The following is an 18,106-nucleotide window of genomic DNA, read 5'->3' on the forward strand; positions in this document are numbered from 1 at the left end:
ATGGTTTCTTTTTCTCGGAACTCTCTCCACCCAAGCCGTATTGCGTAAACAATCACTCCTAAACAGACCTTGAAAATTAGAACTGTAGATGAACGCAATGGAAATGATGGCAACTATTGCAGTAAATTGCTCTCCAATTATTGTTTAGGAATGATACACGTTCGACTACAAGCCAAACGCAAAGTAAGACATGAAATAATAAAATGTAGGCCTACCGACCTGTTCGTGAGTTCGTCCGGGGCATATCCAGTGCGTCGCTTGTACATATGGAAGAGTACGTACGCTGTAGACAGGACCGCCGGTTCGAGACAAATCATTGCTAAATCAGGGTGTTCTGTAACACATTTCAAATGCTCGCACTTTTCAGAAACAATGTCGATCTCTCTACAACAGCGGCATTCCTTCGGCGTCGGCATGATTTGACAGCGACTGCAGACGCACCATGCACGGGTTGACAGGCGTGATTGATCAGCGAGAGGAATATGATTTTCGTCATCAGACTCAGAGCTGGAAGAGTCACTTTCCAAACTCTGACCGCTGTCACTTTCTGAAGATGTCGGCCTTGGGTCGTCGATTGATCGTTCGGGTTCGAAGTTGTAGCCGATGATTTTCGCCATTATGTTTTCCGTCGAGTGCTGAGACTTGCGGACCGCGCGTCTGTTTATTACGTAGTACAGCTGTAAGTAACCTCGCTTTGAACTCGCTATGTACCAGACGACGCGCGTCGATGAACAAGTTTGATACGTCACTTCCGGTTTACATTCGTTCTTCTTGTGGCCACTGCGTTAATACGCGCAAGTGAAAGTGAATGAAACCAACGCTATTTTGTTTATTTTTCACTATATAACGACCTGATTACCTAAGAAAGTTTGGGTAAATTTCCCCTTTAATGTACATAGCAAGTTTCATCAAATTTGGTCTAGTCAATACAGATAAATATCCCTAATTAGGAAAGTTCCTTGTATATGCAAATTAGGAATTGGCTGAATTAAAAAAGTTTAATGACTTTCAATAATGTTATTTTATAGTATCTTCAATACATGTAGCAAGATTCATCAACTTCGGTTGAGTCAATTCAGATATCCCTAATTAGTGAAGTTCATGAAATATGTAAATAAGGAATTGGCTGAAGTAAAACTGCTTAATGATTTTCAATAATGTTATATCATAGTATCTTCAATGTACATAGCAAGTTTCACCAACTTTGGTCAAATGAATTCAGACTTATATATCTAATTAGGAAAGTTTATTAAATATGCAAATAAGTATTTGGCTGAAGTAAAAATGCTTAATGGCTTTTAACATTGTTATAATCATAGTCTCTTTAATGTACATAGCAAGTTTCATCAATTTTGGTCGAGTCAATTACAATAAATATCCCTAATTTCAAAAGTTCATTAAATATGCAAATTAAGAGTTTGATTTAGTAAAAATGCTTAGTGACTTTCAATAATGTTAAATCATATTATCTTCAATATACATACCAAGTTTTGTCAATTTTGATCAAGTCAAATCAGATATATATCCGTAATTAGGAAAGTTTATTAAATATGCAAATTATCCATTATCTTTTATGTCACCCCTTAATGCCTCTCACAGCTGACATATCTTGGTGTGATCAATATTTGTAGCAAATCTCATTAAATTCTGTACAGTCCTACACAATGTACATCCGTTTTTTTCTAAAGTCATTGATTATGCAAATGAGCAAAAAGTAAGCAAGCCACACCCACCAAAAACTAATGAGTTCTTGCCATTTGCAAACTGAATCTATGTACCACATTTGATTCTGATCTGATGAGCTGTTTTTGAGATATCAAGCACACAGACAGACAGACAGACACACTGACAGACAGACATCGCTGCACGACATATGCAAATGGGTCAAGATTTCAAATCAAAAGAAAAAGTAACAATTTTTTTAAAAATTTACATAAGAACAATAGTCCTGGCTTTTTATGGCATACTAAAATTAGATTTGTGTCATTCAGTATTGTATGTGTCGACAGTCACAATGTTCAGAGGTGGTACTGTGAGATTACAGGAGCTATATTTGACAGATAATTTGGACGTTAATTGTACCAGAAAACAAGCAATTTTGAAATAATCCAGATGTTGGATAACAGCAACTGTGATGAACAGTTGTACAAAATGTGTTGCCCAATTCAGCGAGAGCTGGACGCCAAGATTGCTTGTTGCATCTAACATCAACTTTCGTCGACGGGTCGCAATCGCAGGAGTTGTCGCGTTGTTATTTTAAACATCTTGGTCTAGTGTCTACATCATTAGAACACTCTGGTCTGTTACAGGCCAAACTTTGGGAAATAATATCTGACATACCATTATTGTTAGGAAGTGTAAATTTATTTGTGTATGAATGAAAAATATCTTCCTTTGAAAGAGCTGTATGTGACTTGTCACGTCTCGACGCAGTGAATCAAGCAACAGTGTACGGTGCTCTGTTGCCCTAATGCAACGATTGGTATACATCATACCCAAATGTGCTCCTTCAGAGATGTCTTTCATCATCGACCCCAACTTATTTTCACTAAGAGGTGAGTTACAGAGCCATACTCATATGTGTATCAAAGTTCGGACTCTGGCCATAGAAACAAAGCCAACTGTTTTGGATTAAGTTTAGATAGGTATTTTCAAATGCACCGACAGGGTAATTTTCGAAAATGCTGGTTTAGGGGCTCATTTTACCACTGCTATCAGTGCTACAACAGTATTTGAGCATTGGTGGAATGAGCTCTCGTCCCATCAGAATGGTGCATGGTAGCATGATATAATATAATTATATATATATATATATATATATATATATATATATATATATAATAACACAAGTTTTGAATACAGCTTTTAGTAATGTATACGTACTCTTCTAAGGTCCTTGGTGTTACAATATCATTAGCGTAGGCACCTACAATCACTACAGCCCGGTTCCTTTTCCTGAAGGCATCATGTAAGTAGTTGACCACCTGTCCCATTGCTTGGAAGGCAAACCGATTAAATCCTATCAGAATTATGCATTTCAAGTCCACATCATCCGGAGCTCCCATCGTACTCAAGATATTTTCCCTGTGGCAGCCCTTTAAAAACTCCTTTTTTGATATCTTGAGAATGTGAATATTAACTCCATTCATCTTTGGTACAAGAATGCAGGCACAGCTTTCCTTTTGGCTTTCTGATTCTGATATGTGCATCATGTCTTGAGATGTACCTGTTATAGAAGCAGAATAAAGGAAATGGATTTGACATGGGACATTAATATGCTCATTTGGTTGGTGGCTATGTATCAAATGCCATGCGTCGTGGTGTAATATTCATGGGTCAAACACATCGGCCGAAGCCATCTATGGCCCTGCAGCAATTAACCTTTGAAGCAAAGATGATAAAAAACACAGAAGACAAAAAGATGGTATTTATGGAAAAACTGCCAATTTATGATGGGAACGATGACTTGGACTTACATGTACATTATCAATGAACTGCAGCCCAGTTAATGTGTATACACAATGAGACAGATGCATGTTGCTGTGAAAGCTGACATGCACAGTACACATGTTGGCAAAAAGAAATGGTTTTAAAAACCCTGCTCCCTCAGGCAAGAACTTTTCAGCTCCATGCAGCTAGTGGACAGCTAAAATTCATATCTTCCCTAACACTGGAACAGCCACATTTTATTAAAAATCCTTTATACAGTCCTTTAACCCTTTTCCTGCCGAGCGCCCTTGTCCGTTATCCTGCCAAGTCAGTACAAAACCGCCCCATAATATGTGCCTGCAAAAGATTGGCTCTCCTGCACGTTATCCTGCCAGCCATTTTGGCAGAAATCGCCCATTTTCAGGGTAGTTTTAGCTGTACTTATACGTGTTAGACTTCGATAATTTCTACATGCCCGTAGACAGGGGAAGGAGCTCAAGGGTTACTGCAGAAAAAAATTGAGGTCACCGACTTTGTTTGCCCCTAGGAGTGCGTCATTTTATTGCCGTTTCATGTTTATTTTTTCTGAAATAAACTCCTTCAGTATTGCGTACGTCCGCTAGGCACAAACATCACCTCACTCGTCTGTTAGTCAGAGACCCTGGGGGTCGTGCTAGGGGTGCGGCAGCACCGGCAAACCTGTCCTGTTTCCCCAGGGTAGGGTCAATTGAATACGTACCTTCAACGACTTGGCAGTGTAGCACAAAAACTACGTTTTTGCTGTTGTATTAACGACATGGCTGAGCCATTGAAGCACAGCTCCACGTAGTTTAGCCAGCTCATTTGGGAGTTGGCTTACGAGTGTTACCGTTCATTACCGACTTAATCGAGTGGTCCTCAGTCAGGTACGGGTTTGTACCGTCATGGTTTGGGCTGCAGCTAACCAGTGATAACCAGTCACTACACCCAAGTCGTCAGTCTCACTTTTGCGATGCACAGGTACAATGCAATATGCTTCCATTGTTCTAGCCATCGACGTGTCCACATGCCTGGCAGCCATTGTACTGCTAGCTGGTTTGCATAACAAAAGCAGTCCCTGCTAAGTGCAGGCGGTATCTCCGTATCATTGACCTCATGTCCCCTTTTGAATTCTCTGTACGCAAACAGCGTACGTAGTTACCAATGCGTCGGCAAGAGGATACGTTTGCCTGCAAACCAGAGCCAATACTTCGGACGATGGAATAAATAAAAAATCCAAAGCCACGTCCATTGAATGGCACGGCCAAGGCGGTGAAGGACGTTGCCTGGCTTGAACTTGCAGAGCTGAAGCCCAGCTTAATACGTCGGACACCAGTTTGTAATGGTATTTCCGAGTCGTTCATATCCGTTCCATCGGAGGAACAAGTCGAGCCGTCCCATCAAAAATACGTTCTCATTTTCAGTCACGCACAACTGAATAAGTGACTTTCGTCTCGCACCATCGGCACCATCTGCCAAGTCGTTTGCAAGAGGTAGCCTTCTAGATTAGCATTGCCGAGTTGGTCAAGTTCGGCAGCAATCTGTATAGTGCCAGGCAGCCAAGTACGTCCAACTCCGCCAGAAAACGTCACCATGCTATCCTGCCAAGTCCGCTAAAAAGCGGTAAAAAAACCCAGCCCCCCTCGGGTGTGGGGGACTAGCGGACAGGTTTCTGCACCTTTCCCTGTCTATCGACTCCCTGCGAACCCATTTCGAGGGGAAAAGGCGTTCCTTGTCAGAAAACCTCTCCTCCGATGACCCCTAAACGTACAGGGGATAGCAAAACGTAGTGCCGTCGACTTGGCAGGAAAGGGGGTACCCAAAAAGGGCCCGATTTCCACCGGGTTGGTAGAATAACGGTCACCAGTGCTTAGATTCTGGCTACACCGAATTTCAAGCGGATTTTCACCGACTTGTCAGGAAAAGGGTTAAAGGTATGGAAATCGATCCCAGGGCCTACGAGTGGCACATGTAAAACAGTGTGTATCTTAACGTCAGAGGCAGAATAAACTATGAGTGTATCTTTTTATCCAGGAAATCTTAATCTTGACTGCTATGTTTCTACGCATATAGAGCCAGTGAACGTTAGGGAAACAAAAAAAACAACACGAGGAACAAACAGGCAGTGGTTTTGAACAAAACGTATTCGGTACTTCACCGATGTCTGTAACTCCATAGACATGAAAATATTCGTAGCTTGATGGCACTTTGAACATAGCTCGTAACAAGGGACAGTGGAAAGCCCATGGAACTACGTGTACAACTATAACAGCCACTCATAGTTGGTGCACAGTGAAGATTTTCAGATCAACAACTTTGACGGATGGTGGACTGACCTTTCCTAGCGCAATTGTAATCTCCCTCGATTCAGCACAAAATTTTCGTATGGACTGTTGATGCGGTGTTTACAGTTGTTACGTGATGGTAATCCTAGTCGTATTTACGACTGCTGCGTAAACAGTCACTGCATAAACTTTGCACGCATTTACGGGCACTGGATATTTTTACCGTTTTTAATCGAAAACCGTCTGTATACGCGTATGATGGTGACAAAAACAACCCAAGGAATCTGGCGTATATTGTTACTGAATTACTTTGACAAAAAAAAATTCACCCAAATGGCGAACGGTGATCATACAGAACTCTGCAGGTTTCTGGACTAAATGACCCCAAACCGACCAGATCTCTGTCAACTGTGCCGGGCTCGACGTCTACTCTATCAGCGTCAACTCAAACTTTCACTCCAGACAACTTTACCAGACAAAGTGGGAATATACTAAATTTACCTTGAAAAAAATTAAACTGTGTAGCGTATTGAAAAAATCTTACAGGGGCCATGGGAACAAATTAAAAAATACCGTCAATGACGCTGTACCTTCTCTAATGTGTGGCCAGGTCAGGTAATTGGTTGTTGGCATGGAGTTATTGGTAAATAGTTGATGATGTAGGGGCATGAGGTGAGATATGGACCCAAAGAACCCAAAAGATGATTAAATACATCAATCAAAAAAAATTCTAAGCTACAGTATAAACTGCCTAAAGATAGTTCAGTGTGGAAAAAAGGTTAAATAATTCAGAAATAAGAATTAACAGTCAAAAATAGTAATGACGCACTTCCCTACTGACCTGAGTGCATGTGAAATACACAACCTGGCGTCTGTAAATTAAATGTATACCAAGTGATCATTTTAAGTCACTTTTAACTGTTTTTAAGGGATATTCTAAAGAGTCCTGTGGAAATGATTAAAAACGCTTATCTGGTCTTGTGTTTGTAAAACCTCATGGTTGATAATTGTCATAGTATTCAAAAGAAATTGAAAGTGAAGTAATTACTGTTTTTAATAGGCATACCGGTATTTTCCTTGAAATACATGATCGTGTAAAGAATATATGCTAAAAGTGTTTAAGAGTAAATTTCTTTTCAAAAAATAATTTAATCTGTGACCAAAGGATTTTTATTCTTTGAGTTTACAAATTCAAACATTGCAATTTGTTCAATCATCTTGTGCAGTGCAAAATTTATATAATGACTGAAAAATAAAAAAAATTAGCAGAATTACAGTCTTTGTGATGTAAAATCATGGGTTGACATCACGATAATTGTTAATCTGTTCGAAGTACTTTCTATAATTTAAAAAAGAAAAGTTCATGCAGAAACGGTAACATATATTGTCAGCAATGTAGTGTTAATTTTGACTTTACATCAAAATATGCCTTTGCTGGATACCAAATATGTAGGGCGAAATATTAAAATCAGCCGTGTTCAGCAAAATCCACACAACAGCATTGATTCTTTTCTAATTTGATTTGCTTTGCTTATGTTATCCTTGTATGACAGTCAGTACAATATGGAACTTGAACACAACACAGTGAATAAGTATGCTGTAAATGAAATGGTGTGGCTGCATCCACATGCAGCAATAGGAGTGCCTTTGTCTCTCACCCCTCATTTCCAACCTGTCCCATCCCTGAAAAAATAGTTTGGTCTTATATTTATAATGTTAATAATTTCTGTATTTGTTAAAATGTGCGCATCTCAAAAACTTTTGATCATAAACATTTTCATTGTTTTTTATAGCTGACCAGTCAGTTAACCTGTTTATTTTGAATATTTGCGCATTTTTTCTCAGTATTTGACATTTTCAGGATAGCTTCTTATTCAATTTGTCATTTTCTAAAAGTTAAAATGCTCCTTTGTGTGGTCAAGCTTTCCACAAGCATCAAATGTTGTACTTCATATAGGAAGGTCTGCCTCTAGAGGGCGGGCATCATGAATAGTGTTTGTTAGTTATTTCCTCCACACAAACTTCTGATTGTACTGTAAACATTGAACATGGCCGACGTCCGATTTTCCTGTCTAAAACTTTCACTCATTTTCGTTCATATGACTCTGAAACTCAAGGAAACGATTGGGAAGAAAGAGTTATCTTGAAATATTGAGGTACTCGCCGATATTTTGCAAAATTAAATGAGAAAAAATGCAAGGAAAATGCCGACAGGCTTACACAACCACCGTTTTCAGACTCAGAGGCATATATGATCATCTGCAGTGCAGATTATGCAACAGGCCCATATCACGTGAGGCCATAAGGGGATATCCACGCAACTCAGTACCAAACACTAGCGCACACAGGGTGAGCAAACACAAAGTGAGTACCCCTAAAGTCAGCTCAGTAGTCTGTAATAGATCGTAGTCAACTAAGAACCTTGGAGAAAGGCTTACATGTAACACTGTGGCTTATGCCACTAAGTCCCTTTTGATTTTTGTCACAGCTCAAAATCGTTCTCCTACACCTCAACCTGAACCATGAACACCCCCACCAGTTTATGATATGACCCATCACAATGGCATAACGTCAATGGATCTTGACAGACGGAAGTATTGACAGACGGAAGTACTTGACACCAGCATACTGGTTTTCAACTCTAATACCTTCTCTGTCTATAAATAGACACGAGAAGGTAAAAAACAACATATTCCAACAGAAACAGTGGAATGATCATTAGTGTGCAAGGTCACTGTATTATATGTCAGGGTAAAAAAATTCTAGCTTTGGAATTTCTGGACGGTTCAAAAGGCGGGGCAGAATTAGACAAGATTACGACCAATATGTTACCACCGATGGTACATAACATATACTGTTGATAGCAGCTAGTTCGGTGTCCAGTGAGAACACGCTTCCCAATACACAACGGCTGTTGATTTGATGTGCCTCTGATCGAAAATTTTCAATACAAAGACATGATATCAATAATTTTGCGAGATTTTAAGTACCCACTGTCTCCTCGCCAAATAGCTTGCGATCAAGATAATCATGATAGAAGCAATTGACCGCCGAACACCTGCTTGCTGTTCTTATACACAATGTGTAAAAATTGATTATTCCTGCTGAGAAATACGACAGCAAATTTTGCAATGCAATGTGAATTTCTTACTATCTTCCTCGCAATGGTTTTACATCTGTGTCTATTTTATCACTTGACCATTTCTGATGATTTTTACAAACAAAGAATCAGTTCACACTCATCGTGGGAACACATTACAAAGACGTTCAAAAATTTTCATCACATGAAAGATTACCGTAATCCGCGTTTCAAAGATGTTGGAAATGTATAATGTGTTGTGTTCATATTGAAAAATCCCAAACTGCAGCCTATAAAATACAAAATGATTTTTCTTCTAAGCAACTTCCCAACAAGTTTACAAGCACACTCCGGTCACCACATGACGGTTGTAACCGTACATGTGCTGCCGCCACTGGAGAATCAAAAGACTTCAAATCAAAAGTCAAAAGTATAGAAAAAATATCAATATCCAAGCATTGTAAAACAGAGTAATTTTGATAAGGTCAATTTATTGTATATTATAAAAATCTCCAGGCCACTCGGAACAGCGTAAGATTCTGATCTCACTCGTTTGAATACTACACTCACACGGTAGGGTAAAAATTGGAACTCAGATCGTTATATACTGCTTCCGCCAAGCGAGTCCGGCATCAAAAATCAACTTAAAATGGAAAAAACACCGCAATTATCCGGTGTCGCTCAAATTTGATCAGAATTGGTACATACCAAAGATCAACAATAAGTGTTATTTCTATCTGTTCAGTGCAGGAAAATTATGCATTGATTTTATGACAATGTCTGCACAGTACAACCAGAAAAACAACAAGAAATACAACCAGAAAAACAACAAGAAATATTTAAACCAGAAAATTAAGAATGACAAAAGTAAATAAGGTCTGAAACTTTAGGTACTGAAGGTCAACTTAAGCAATATGCATAGCAGAGAATCTTTCTACTATGGATGTGCAAAAATAGACATCCATATGGTTTCAGTTGATCTGTTAATATGTCACAGTTCATAAACAATGACAGGAAATGACAAATTAGCTGTTTCAGTTACTGCTATCACTCCCAAACATAATAGGTACCCTGCATATACGTTAAAGGTCAGAATCCTCTTATTCAGATGTGTGGGCTGATTCAGTTCACTGCCACCACTCCTGCACACTTGCAGTATTTCCCTTTTTCTTACCTCATTTGCACATTTTTCACACTGATGTGTTAATTTGAACAAATTCACATCTCAACCCCTACATCTACCTGTACACCGAATACTGAGATGGTAGCTTTGGCGGTATGGGAGCCTTTGAGTGTGACGGACATACATCCGCACATACCCACAAATACACAGACACAGACGCCACTCAGACTCATCATATAAGCTCTTTTTGGTATTTATATATAAAACCAAATATGAGCTAAAAATGAGAGAATTTTGCCAACAAGGTGATGCCACAAGTATTCACAAAACATAGTATGTTGGAACAGTGCTTTAATTTACACCATGGTTGTTGAAAGCTCCAGATTTTCGGGAGCACTAGTTGACGCTGTTACCATGTGCCACTCATGTTGGATTATGAATGCCCAGGGAAATAGGTGGTATTTATAGGCTCCCCCTGCCTTTAAGCCACCATACCATCACAATAGATAGAAAAATCTGCATTATGCTACCATGCCTTATCCATTGCGTTTTAATTGATCGAGCTGCACCACGTGACTGCCCACAAATACACAGTAATGGTTTGTTTTCATGCCATGAATATGAATATCGTAAACATACCATATGTAATAAAGGGAAAGTGGCTTCACACATCAGCCATCTTGTCTTGTATGTGCTTTGGTGGTTTAGTGTCTGAGTTGTGTTTTGGCTGTTAGTGTGGAAATTAACAAGCGAGTCGTTAATTTTAAAATAAGCCATGGCGAGATGTGGGCGTAGTCAAATATGTCTTTGAGAGCCCTGACTCTTTTTATCCCCACGTTTCGAAACCACAGCGGTCTCTTCCTCAGTCGCCTAAGATATGTATATCTTTTTTGTTTTATGTCATGTCAATATTGTTGATGTCCTGTTCTTCTAGCAGTGAAGCCAGAATACTTATGTTTGGATCGTACTGTGTTCATTCGTTCATTGACTTGTTCCTAATGCAATGGACTTTGGCCTTAATCAATGTGTTGCTGATGTTCCTATTTCTTTTGTAAGCGATGATCGGTTGTTTAGGAAATAAATTCCTTAATGTTTTGTCCTTTTCTATATGCTCCCAGTTTTCACAAAGAGCTAGTTTGATAGCTTGTGTCTTTATATATAGGCTATATCTTGTTGTGAACACAAGTGTGTTTTTCGTTCTGTTTTTTGTTTGCTGGTGTTCTAATTGCGTAATTCTGGTGGCGAACTTTGTTTGTGATGTAATTCTAGAGATTTCATCCTGTTTGTAGCCACGTTCAACTAATCTTGTCTTGAGTGAATTGACTTTAGCACTAAAGTCATTTTCATTGTTGCAAGTTCTTATGTATCTTAGTGTTTCACCTTTGATCAAGCCTTTAAAGGTAGATTTTGGGTGGCATGATGTTCTATGTAGGAATTGAAATGTATCTGTGGTTTTCGTGTGCGTTCTTATGTCCAGTATTTTCTCACTGTTATATCGTTGACCTTTGTATACCACAAAGTCTAGGTATGTTATCTCACATGTCGAGCTTTCAAACGAAAATTTGAAAGTAGGGTGCATTTTGTTGATGCCAGATGTGAATTCGTTCAGTTCGTGTTCTGTTCCCATAAAGATCATGGAAATATCGTCTCTGAATAAGAGCCAGAGTAATATTTTCGATTTGTATTCACGTATTATTTTCATTTCCGTTTCATGGTATGTGATACCCGCTACTTCCGGCGAAGACGGAGAACCCATGGCTACACCCAGGATTTGTTTATAGAATTCGTTATCGAATTCAAATGTGTTGTTTTTGAGAATAAGTATTAGCATGGCTAACAGGTATTCTGTTGGTGGCATTTTCATTGTTGTTCCCTGGTTGCTGTGTTGGGATCACTCTGAGTCTAATGCTTCGCCTATAAGTTGAGTGGCTTCGTCGTGTTGTGTGTTGGTGTACATAGACACCACATCTAATGTGACTAATATTGCATTATCCGGAATTTTCAATACATCATAATAGTTACTTTACAGCTAAAACGAAAATTGTGATTTGTACAAAGATCATAATCGACCACAAAATAAAATGGCTGTGGGCCAAGTTTAGACACTTTTTTCAAACAAAGCTCCAGATTTGCAAAATTTTTGCAGCGTGCACTACTCACTTACAGGTTCTGGGGCCCCGTTGTCGTTCACACAGGAAATTTTTGTAAATTTTGACAGTTTTTCGGGGTTTGTTGATAATACAATTGAAATAACAGACTCCGCGCTGACCATTAACATTTATTTTTTAGCTTTCCTCTCGCCCTTGCCCATAAATAAACGTTATTGGTCAGTGCATCATCCATTATTTCTATATTATTTGATGGTTCTTGTGACTGTAGTTGGTTATCATGTCACTGAAAAATTAAACAAGAACATGCAACTTTTCTATACGGTATTTGAAGTACATATATTACTTACTGATGACTCCTGGTGTATTGAAGCCAACCAGCTGACAATTAGGTGGCAAACACTGGTGTAGGTAGGATTCTATACTGTTACCAGCTGATGCGCCATTTTCAGGAAACAAAGAATCTGAATCAGGTTCCATGAACAGGAGAGCTAACCTCGGTATACTACAACAGTTCTGTGAAATTAACAAATTTATATTAGAGTCAATTACACTTTGCTTCTATCTGATCAAGGCAAGAGGAAGAGCATTTCCTGAGAAATACTATATATTATAGCCCAAACATGGGACTTGTGCCTGAGGGCAGGTGACCATTTGCCCGACGTAAGGAGGGTAAATGGTCTCCTGCCCCGAGGGTACATAGTCCCATGTTTGGGCTATAATATTTTTATTACAGGCCTCTCTTACACAGTTTTCACTAAAAATAATAGATTTATTGGGAAATGATAATCCAATGCATTTTCCATCTTAGATGAAAATCCGTTAACAAAGGAACAATTTTCATCATCCAAATGGCACAATGATATAGTTAAGGTAGCGACTCAGGTTCATTGTCACTTATTTTCAATCCTCATTTTCACAAAGAAGACGTGGTCACACACCCGACATGTGGTACTTTTTTATCTGCTCGGTCACCGAAGAGTTCAGAAAATTTGTTAGTTTTTTGAAAACAGTGCGCATACGGCTGTTTTACTCAAAAACACGTGTTCTTTAGTTTTTTTACTCAAAAAAGTGTAAGTACAAATCTCCAATCGGCCTTGGTGATCTGTTTACGGCAATCGACGGCTGGGTATACTGGGCAAAAAAACCGTGTCCCGGATTTTTGAAATTCGCTTTTGTTTTCGCACAATGCACCTTCAAAGTGTCAACTTGACGTTTTTTGCATAAATTATCGGCCTTTGTTCACGTTTGTCAGGATATCTTCACTTCAAGGCCCTTTATCGGAAATCTGAGACACGGTCTTTCAGATATATTCATTCACTGTCCACAGGTGAAAAATCAGGCTAGTCTGTCCAGGCGCCGCCGACTTATACTTATTTGAATAATGTACGCACTGTCAAAAACGGAACTGAGAAAATCGACGATTTGTGTAAACGACCTATGCGTCACACATTGTGACCAAGAAGTCCGACTCGCGCACTATTTTCTGCGAATTTTTTTACACCAGGACTAAGTTGAAATATTTAGAGTCAGTTTTGGGAATTTTGAATATGTTTAGGATTGCAGATCGTGTGAAAATAGAAAGAAATTATACACTGAACTGGCAAATGCTAAGTGCCAGCAGTAAGTGGTATTTACACAACAAACACAGAGGGGTACTTAGCGATTTAATCCATTTTTGGAACGTTTAACTAGTAGATTAACTGTATACTGTTGTCTCAACGGTTACAATCTGGTTACCAGATTTCACAGTCAAGACGAAGACGTCGAAACTTGCGTAAAAAAGTCTATCCGATCGAGACTTATGTGCTGTCGTCGCGCGATCGCGTCGGGCATTCACTTGTTCTTGACTCAAGTAGTCTACTTCCTGTCTCGCGATCGGCAATTTATGCATGTTCTTTGTGAAAAATGATTGTCAAGTTCATGTTAGCGCTGACTCTGTGCCAACGGGACGTCACTTGCCAGTTTTCCTACCTCGAGATGAGACGAACACACGTAACTCTTGACAACATAAAATGTCTGTCGTATTTTCTTAGCTTTTGCACCGCACTGCAAACTTGTCGCCCTTTGTTACGACGGGAGAGATTGACTCGTGTTATTTTTTCAAACTCTATTTATATGTGTTCTTGTACCGATTTTATCAAACTAATGATAATCACGCCGTAGCGTAGAACAGTGCAGGCTGTCATCGACAGCGTGTTCCAAGTATCGACTAGTCTACAGTGGAGTCACTCGACTTGCGCAATACCAGCGCACACATAATTATTTCGGAGATTTTTACTTTTAGTCAAACTTTCGATGACTGACCTCATATAGCAAAAATTGCTAGATTCAGCACTTCTAGAAGTTGAGCCGTGTTTGTTTTACGTTCAGTGTTGAGGTCCAGCTAGCAGCTGTGGAGTCTGCGGGTAATTGATAAGTTTAGACAACACGTACACAAGAATCATTTGTGAACCCTCGCAATTCACGTTTGACGTAATTTAATTTTTGGGTTATATTTAAAGAAAGAAAAGGCATGAAATAAAAAAAAATATTTGCATTTCGTTTCGAAAAATTAGCAGATCGGTGAACTTGCTCTTGTGAATCTACATTATGTGTGTATGAACTCCTGCACTGGCTTGGGAAACTCCTTGACATAAATGTCGCGTGATGTCGGGTACGGTGTTGTTCAAGGTTTCTCAGCAGACACGAAAAGACTGCACGATAGAAAACTCGAGTTTAAAATATAAAAGAACACGATACTAACACCAAGCATGTACAGCAAGAGTGATAAAATTATCGCAACTAACAGAAGTTTCATCTCGCTCAGGCTAATTTTTGGACTCGGGTATGTAATCAGCATAGCCTAATATGTTCGAAAAGCAGCGTGTCAAATACTTTCATAGTTGTTGAACCGAGCACGTCTCCGTTATCGTCTGCGTCCTCGGCCAAATCTGACTCTTCACTGCATTCTTGATCGTTATTGCAGGGAGTATGAGCCAAAGTCGGACTGTTTTACATTTAAATCGACCTTTGCGCACGTTGCCGTCTTTTTCAGGTCCGCTTTTGTGGACCTCGCTTGCTTTTTCGACGGTACGGAGCGCGAGCGCCGGCTTACGTCTGCTCGACGTGTTTGCCGTACCGATACATGCGGAGTTCAAAACGCTGAGCATAACGTTGAAGCTAGCGCATGCGCACTATACCGCCAAGCCTATACATAATCTCTGCGTGTTTATCAAAGATATCGCGGTCGGTAATCCGCGATCGTTAAGACAAAAGGGAAATAATGGCACGCGGTGTAGCTGATAGTTTGCCATTTTAGTAATATTTCAGGAATTTCCCGGTACGATGTGACTCAACACCTTTCCCCAAAAGAAAGACCACGTGACAGTGGTTCGAAATTTGAAATAAAAAAAAAATTGCTAAAATTGACCTTTGAACCTAAGTCGCATCGTTAAACTACTGTTATGCGGTTTATCAATTTTTTTTTCTACAAAATTGTCAAAAACCGGATTTCCTGTGCAAAACATGCAATTTTGACATTTTTACATTAAAAAGTTGTCAAGTTGAAAATAGTTACGGTTCACTTTCAGTCCAATGATGACTATGCGGCCCGCAATGTCATCGACGAGGTACTATTGAATCCTATGGAGCGCGCAACGTTCGATATACAAGGCATGTAATAAAATAACACACATACAGTACATACACGCATACAGACATGCAAATGAGATGAAAATGACACTGACACACCCTATAAGTTCTCTTTGGTGTACATATCCCAAATGTGTAAAAATACTGTCAATGACACTGGGCTCACATTTGTTTTGTTGTGATAGGCCAGAGTGAGTATACTTAACTAAGTTTACCCCTGTAAACATGCATGGCAAGTTTCAAAGCAATCGGAAGAGTGATTTCAGAGAAAATGATTTTTTGACCAAAATTGAGAACAAGCGACCTAGCGGCCGATATAGCTCCGCTGTGTTTATGTAGAGAATATCTATTTTTGACACATGTTGATGAAGAAGGTGGAAATCTTTGACAGCTCAATGCAGTGTCCAGAAAAAAGTGGCTAAAATAGCTGCAAAAATACACAATTGAAGATTTCATCATACTTTGAATATATCACATCGGATCATCCCTAAGAATTTGTCAACCAAAGTTATAGTTTTTTGAGAATAAAATTTTCTGACCAAAAATGGCAAAAATTGCCCCCAAAAATAAAAATTGCAGATTTCATCATAATTTCAAAAGATCAAATTTAGTCCATCTATAGAAACCTGCATATCAAATTTCACAGCTGTTAGACCAGTACTTTTTGAGAAACACATTTTTTGACCAAAAATGGAAAAAATTGCCCTAAAAATTCAAAATTGCAGATTTCATCATAATTTCAATAAATATCATTTAGTTCATCTATAGAAACCTGTATACCACATTTCAAAGCTATCAGATGAGTAGTTTTGGAAATACACATTTTTTGACCAAAAATGGCAAAAATTATCCCAAAAATACAAAACTACAGATTTCATCAGAAATTCAATATATATTACTCTAGAAATCTGTATACCAAATTTCAAAGCTATCAGACCAGTTCTTTTTGAGAAACACATTTTTTGACCAAAAATTCGCTCACAGCGGAGCTAAAAATTGCCCAAAAAATACAAATATAAAAATTTGGCCAAATTTTGAAGACCCTCAACTAAGTATGCCTCTAGGTACATGCACATCAGGTTTCAATGCAATCAGAATAGTTAATTTTGAGAAATGAGTTTTTGACCAAAAATGCAAAAAATTGCCTAAAAAAGACAAATACAAAAAATTCACCACAATTTTTTAACATCTGACAGAAGAAAACCAAAGGATCAAGAGTATCAAGTTTCAAAGCAATCCAACAAATACTTTTTGAGAAAATGACCAAAAATGGGAAACATTGTCCTATATGAAAATTTCACCACGATTTGAACAAATCTGACAGATGCCAACCTTAGGATCATGCATACCAAATTTCAAGGCAACGGAATGAGTGCTTTTAGAGCAGAAGATTTTTTGACCAAAAACGGGAAAAATTGCCCCCAAAATACACTTTTTAAAATTTCACCACAATTTAATGTTACTAAAGTAACCATAAAGAACCTGCATACCAAGTTTCAACCAAATCTGGCCAGTGGTTACAGACTTTTAGCAATTTACAGGATTTTCCCTTTTTTTACTTCATTTGCACATTTTTTACCCTGATATGTTCATTTAAAGAAATTCGCATCTCCACCCCTGGGTGCACCTGTACACCAAATACTAAGATGGTAGGTGCTGTGCTTTAGGAGTCTTTGATGTGGACGTACATACATCCACACATATGTAACATACATACACACACACATACAGACACCGCCAACCTATCATATAAGCTCTCTGTGGTATATATACCTATACCAAATGTGAGCTAAAAATTACCTTAGAATCGTGATATTAATTATTTTGTTGAATTAAAGTTCAAAATCTTTAATATAATTGAGTACATCCCTCAAGACCTGTGAACCAAATTATGCTAAAAATAGGAAAATGGAAGCAAAAAAAACTACAAATATGCAAATTTTATTGTCTTTTTCAACAAATTTTGATTGCAACATTCATGGGAAGCTAAAAATAAAAAATACCGTCAAGGACAGTGTGCTCATATTTGGTTTGAATTGGTCCATCAAGACATATTTAAACCAGAAAAACAAGAATGACAAAAGTAAATAAGGTCTGAAACTGTAGGTACTGGAGGTCAACTTTAGGAACAGGCTTAGCTGAGGAATGTTTCAACACAGTCCTTCATGGTTTCAGCAGGTCTGCCATTATGTATCAGTTCATGAACAATGACAGGAAATGACTCAAGGTCAGTGGAGTAGCCTGTTTCAGTCACTGCCACCACTCCTACACATAATAGGTACACTGCATAAAAATAGGTTACAGATGTGTGGGCTGTTTCAGATAATGCCACCTCTCCCACACATTTGCAGGATTTCCCCCTTTTTCTTACCTCATTTGCATATTTTTGACACTGACATGTTAATTCGAACAACATCACATCTCAACCCCT

General features: G+C 38.7%; 1 protein-coding gene across 1 annotated transcript in view; it reads right to left on the reverse strand.

The window, feature by feature from the left end:
• The window catches only part of LOC139122141 (F-box only protein 22-like), a 37,845-nt gene that overhangs the window by 9,726 nt on the left and 10,013 nt on the right, over window positions 1–18,106 (reverse strand). The window contains exons 3-4 of the mRNA XM_070687558.1: window positions 12,393–12,558; window positions 2,884–3,226 (exon numbers count right to left, since the gene is read on the reverse strand). Of these exons, the coding sequence (XP_070543659.1) occupies window positions 2,884–3,226; window positions 12,393–12,558 (509 nt within the window). The remainder of the gene's footprint in view (window positions 1–2,883; window positions 3,227–12,392; window positions 12,559–18,106) is intronic.

This window comes from Ptychodera flava, chromosome 21 (genome assembly GCF_041260155.1).
Source record: "Ptychodera flava strain L36383 chromosome 21, AS_Pfla_20210202, whole genome shotgun sequence".
Classification (NCBI taxonomy): domain Eukaryota; kingdom Metazoa; phylum Hemichordata; class Enteropneusta; family Ptychoderidae; genus Ptychodera; species Ptychodera flava.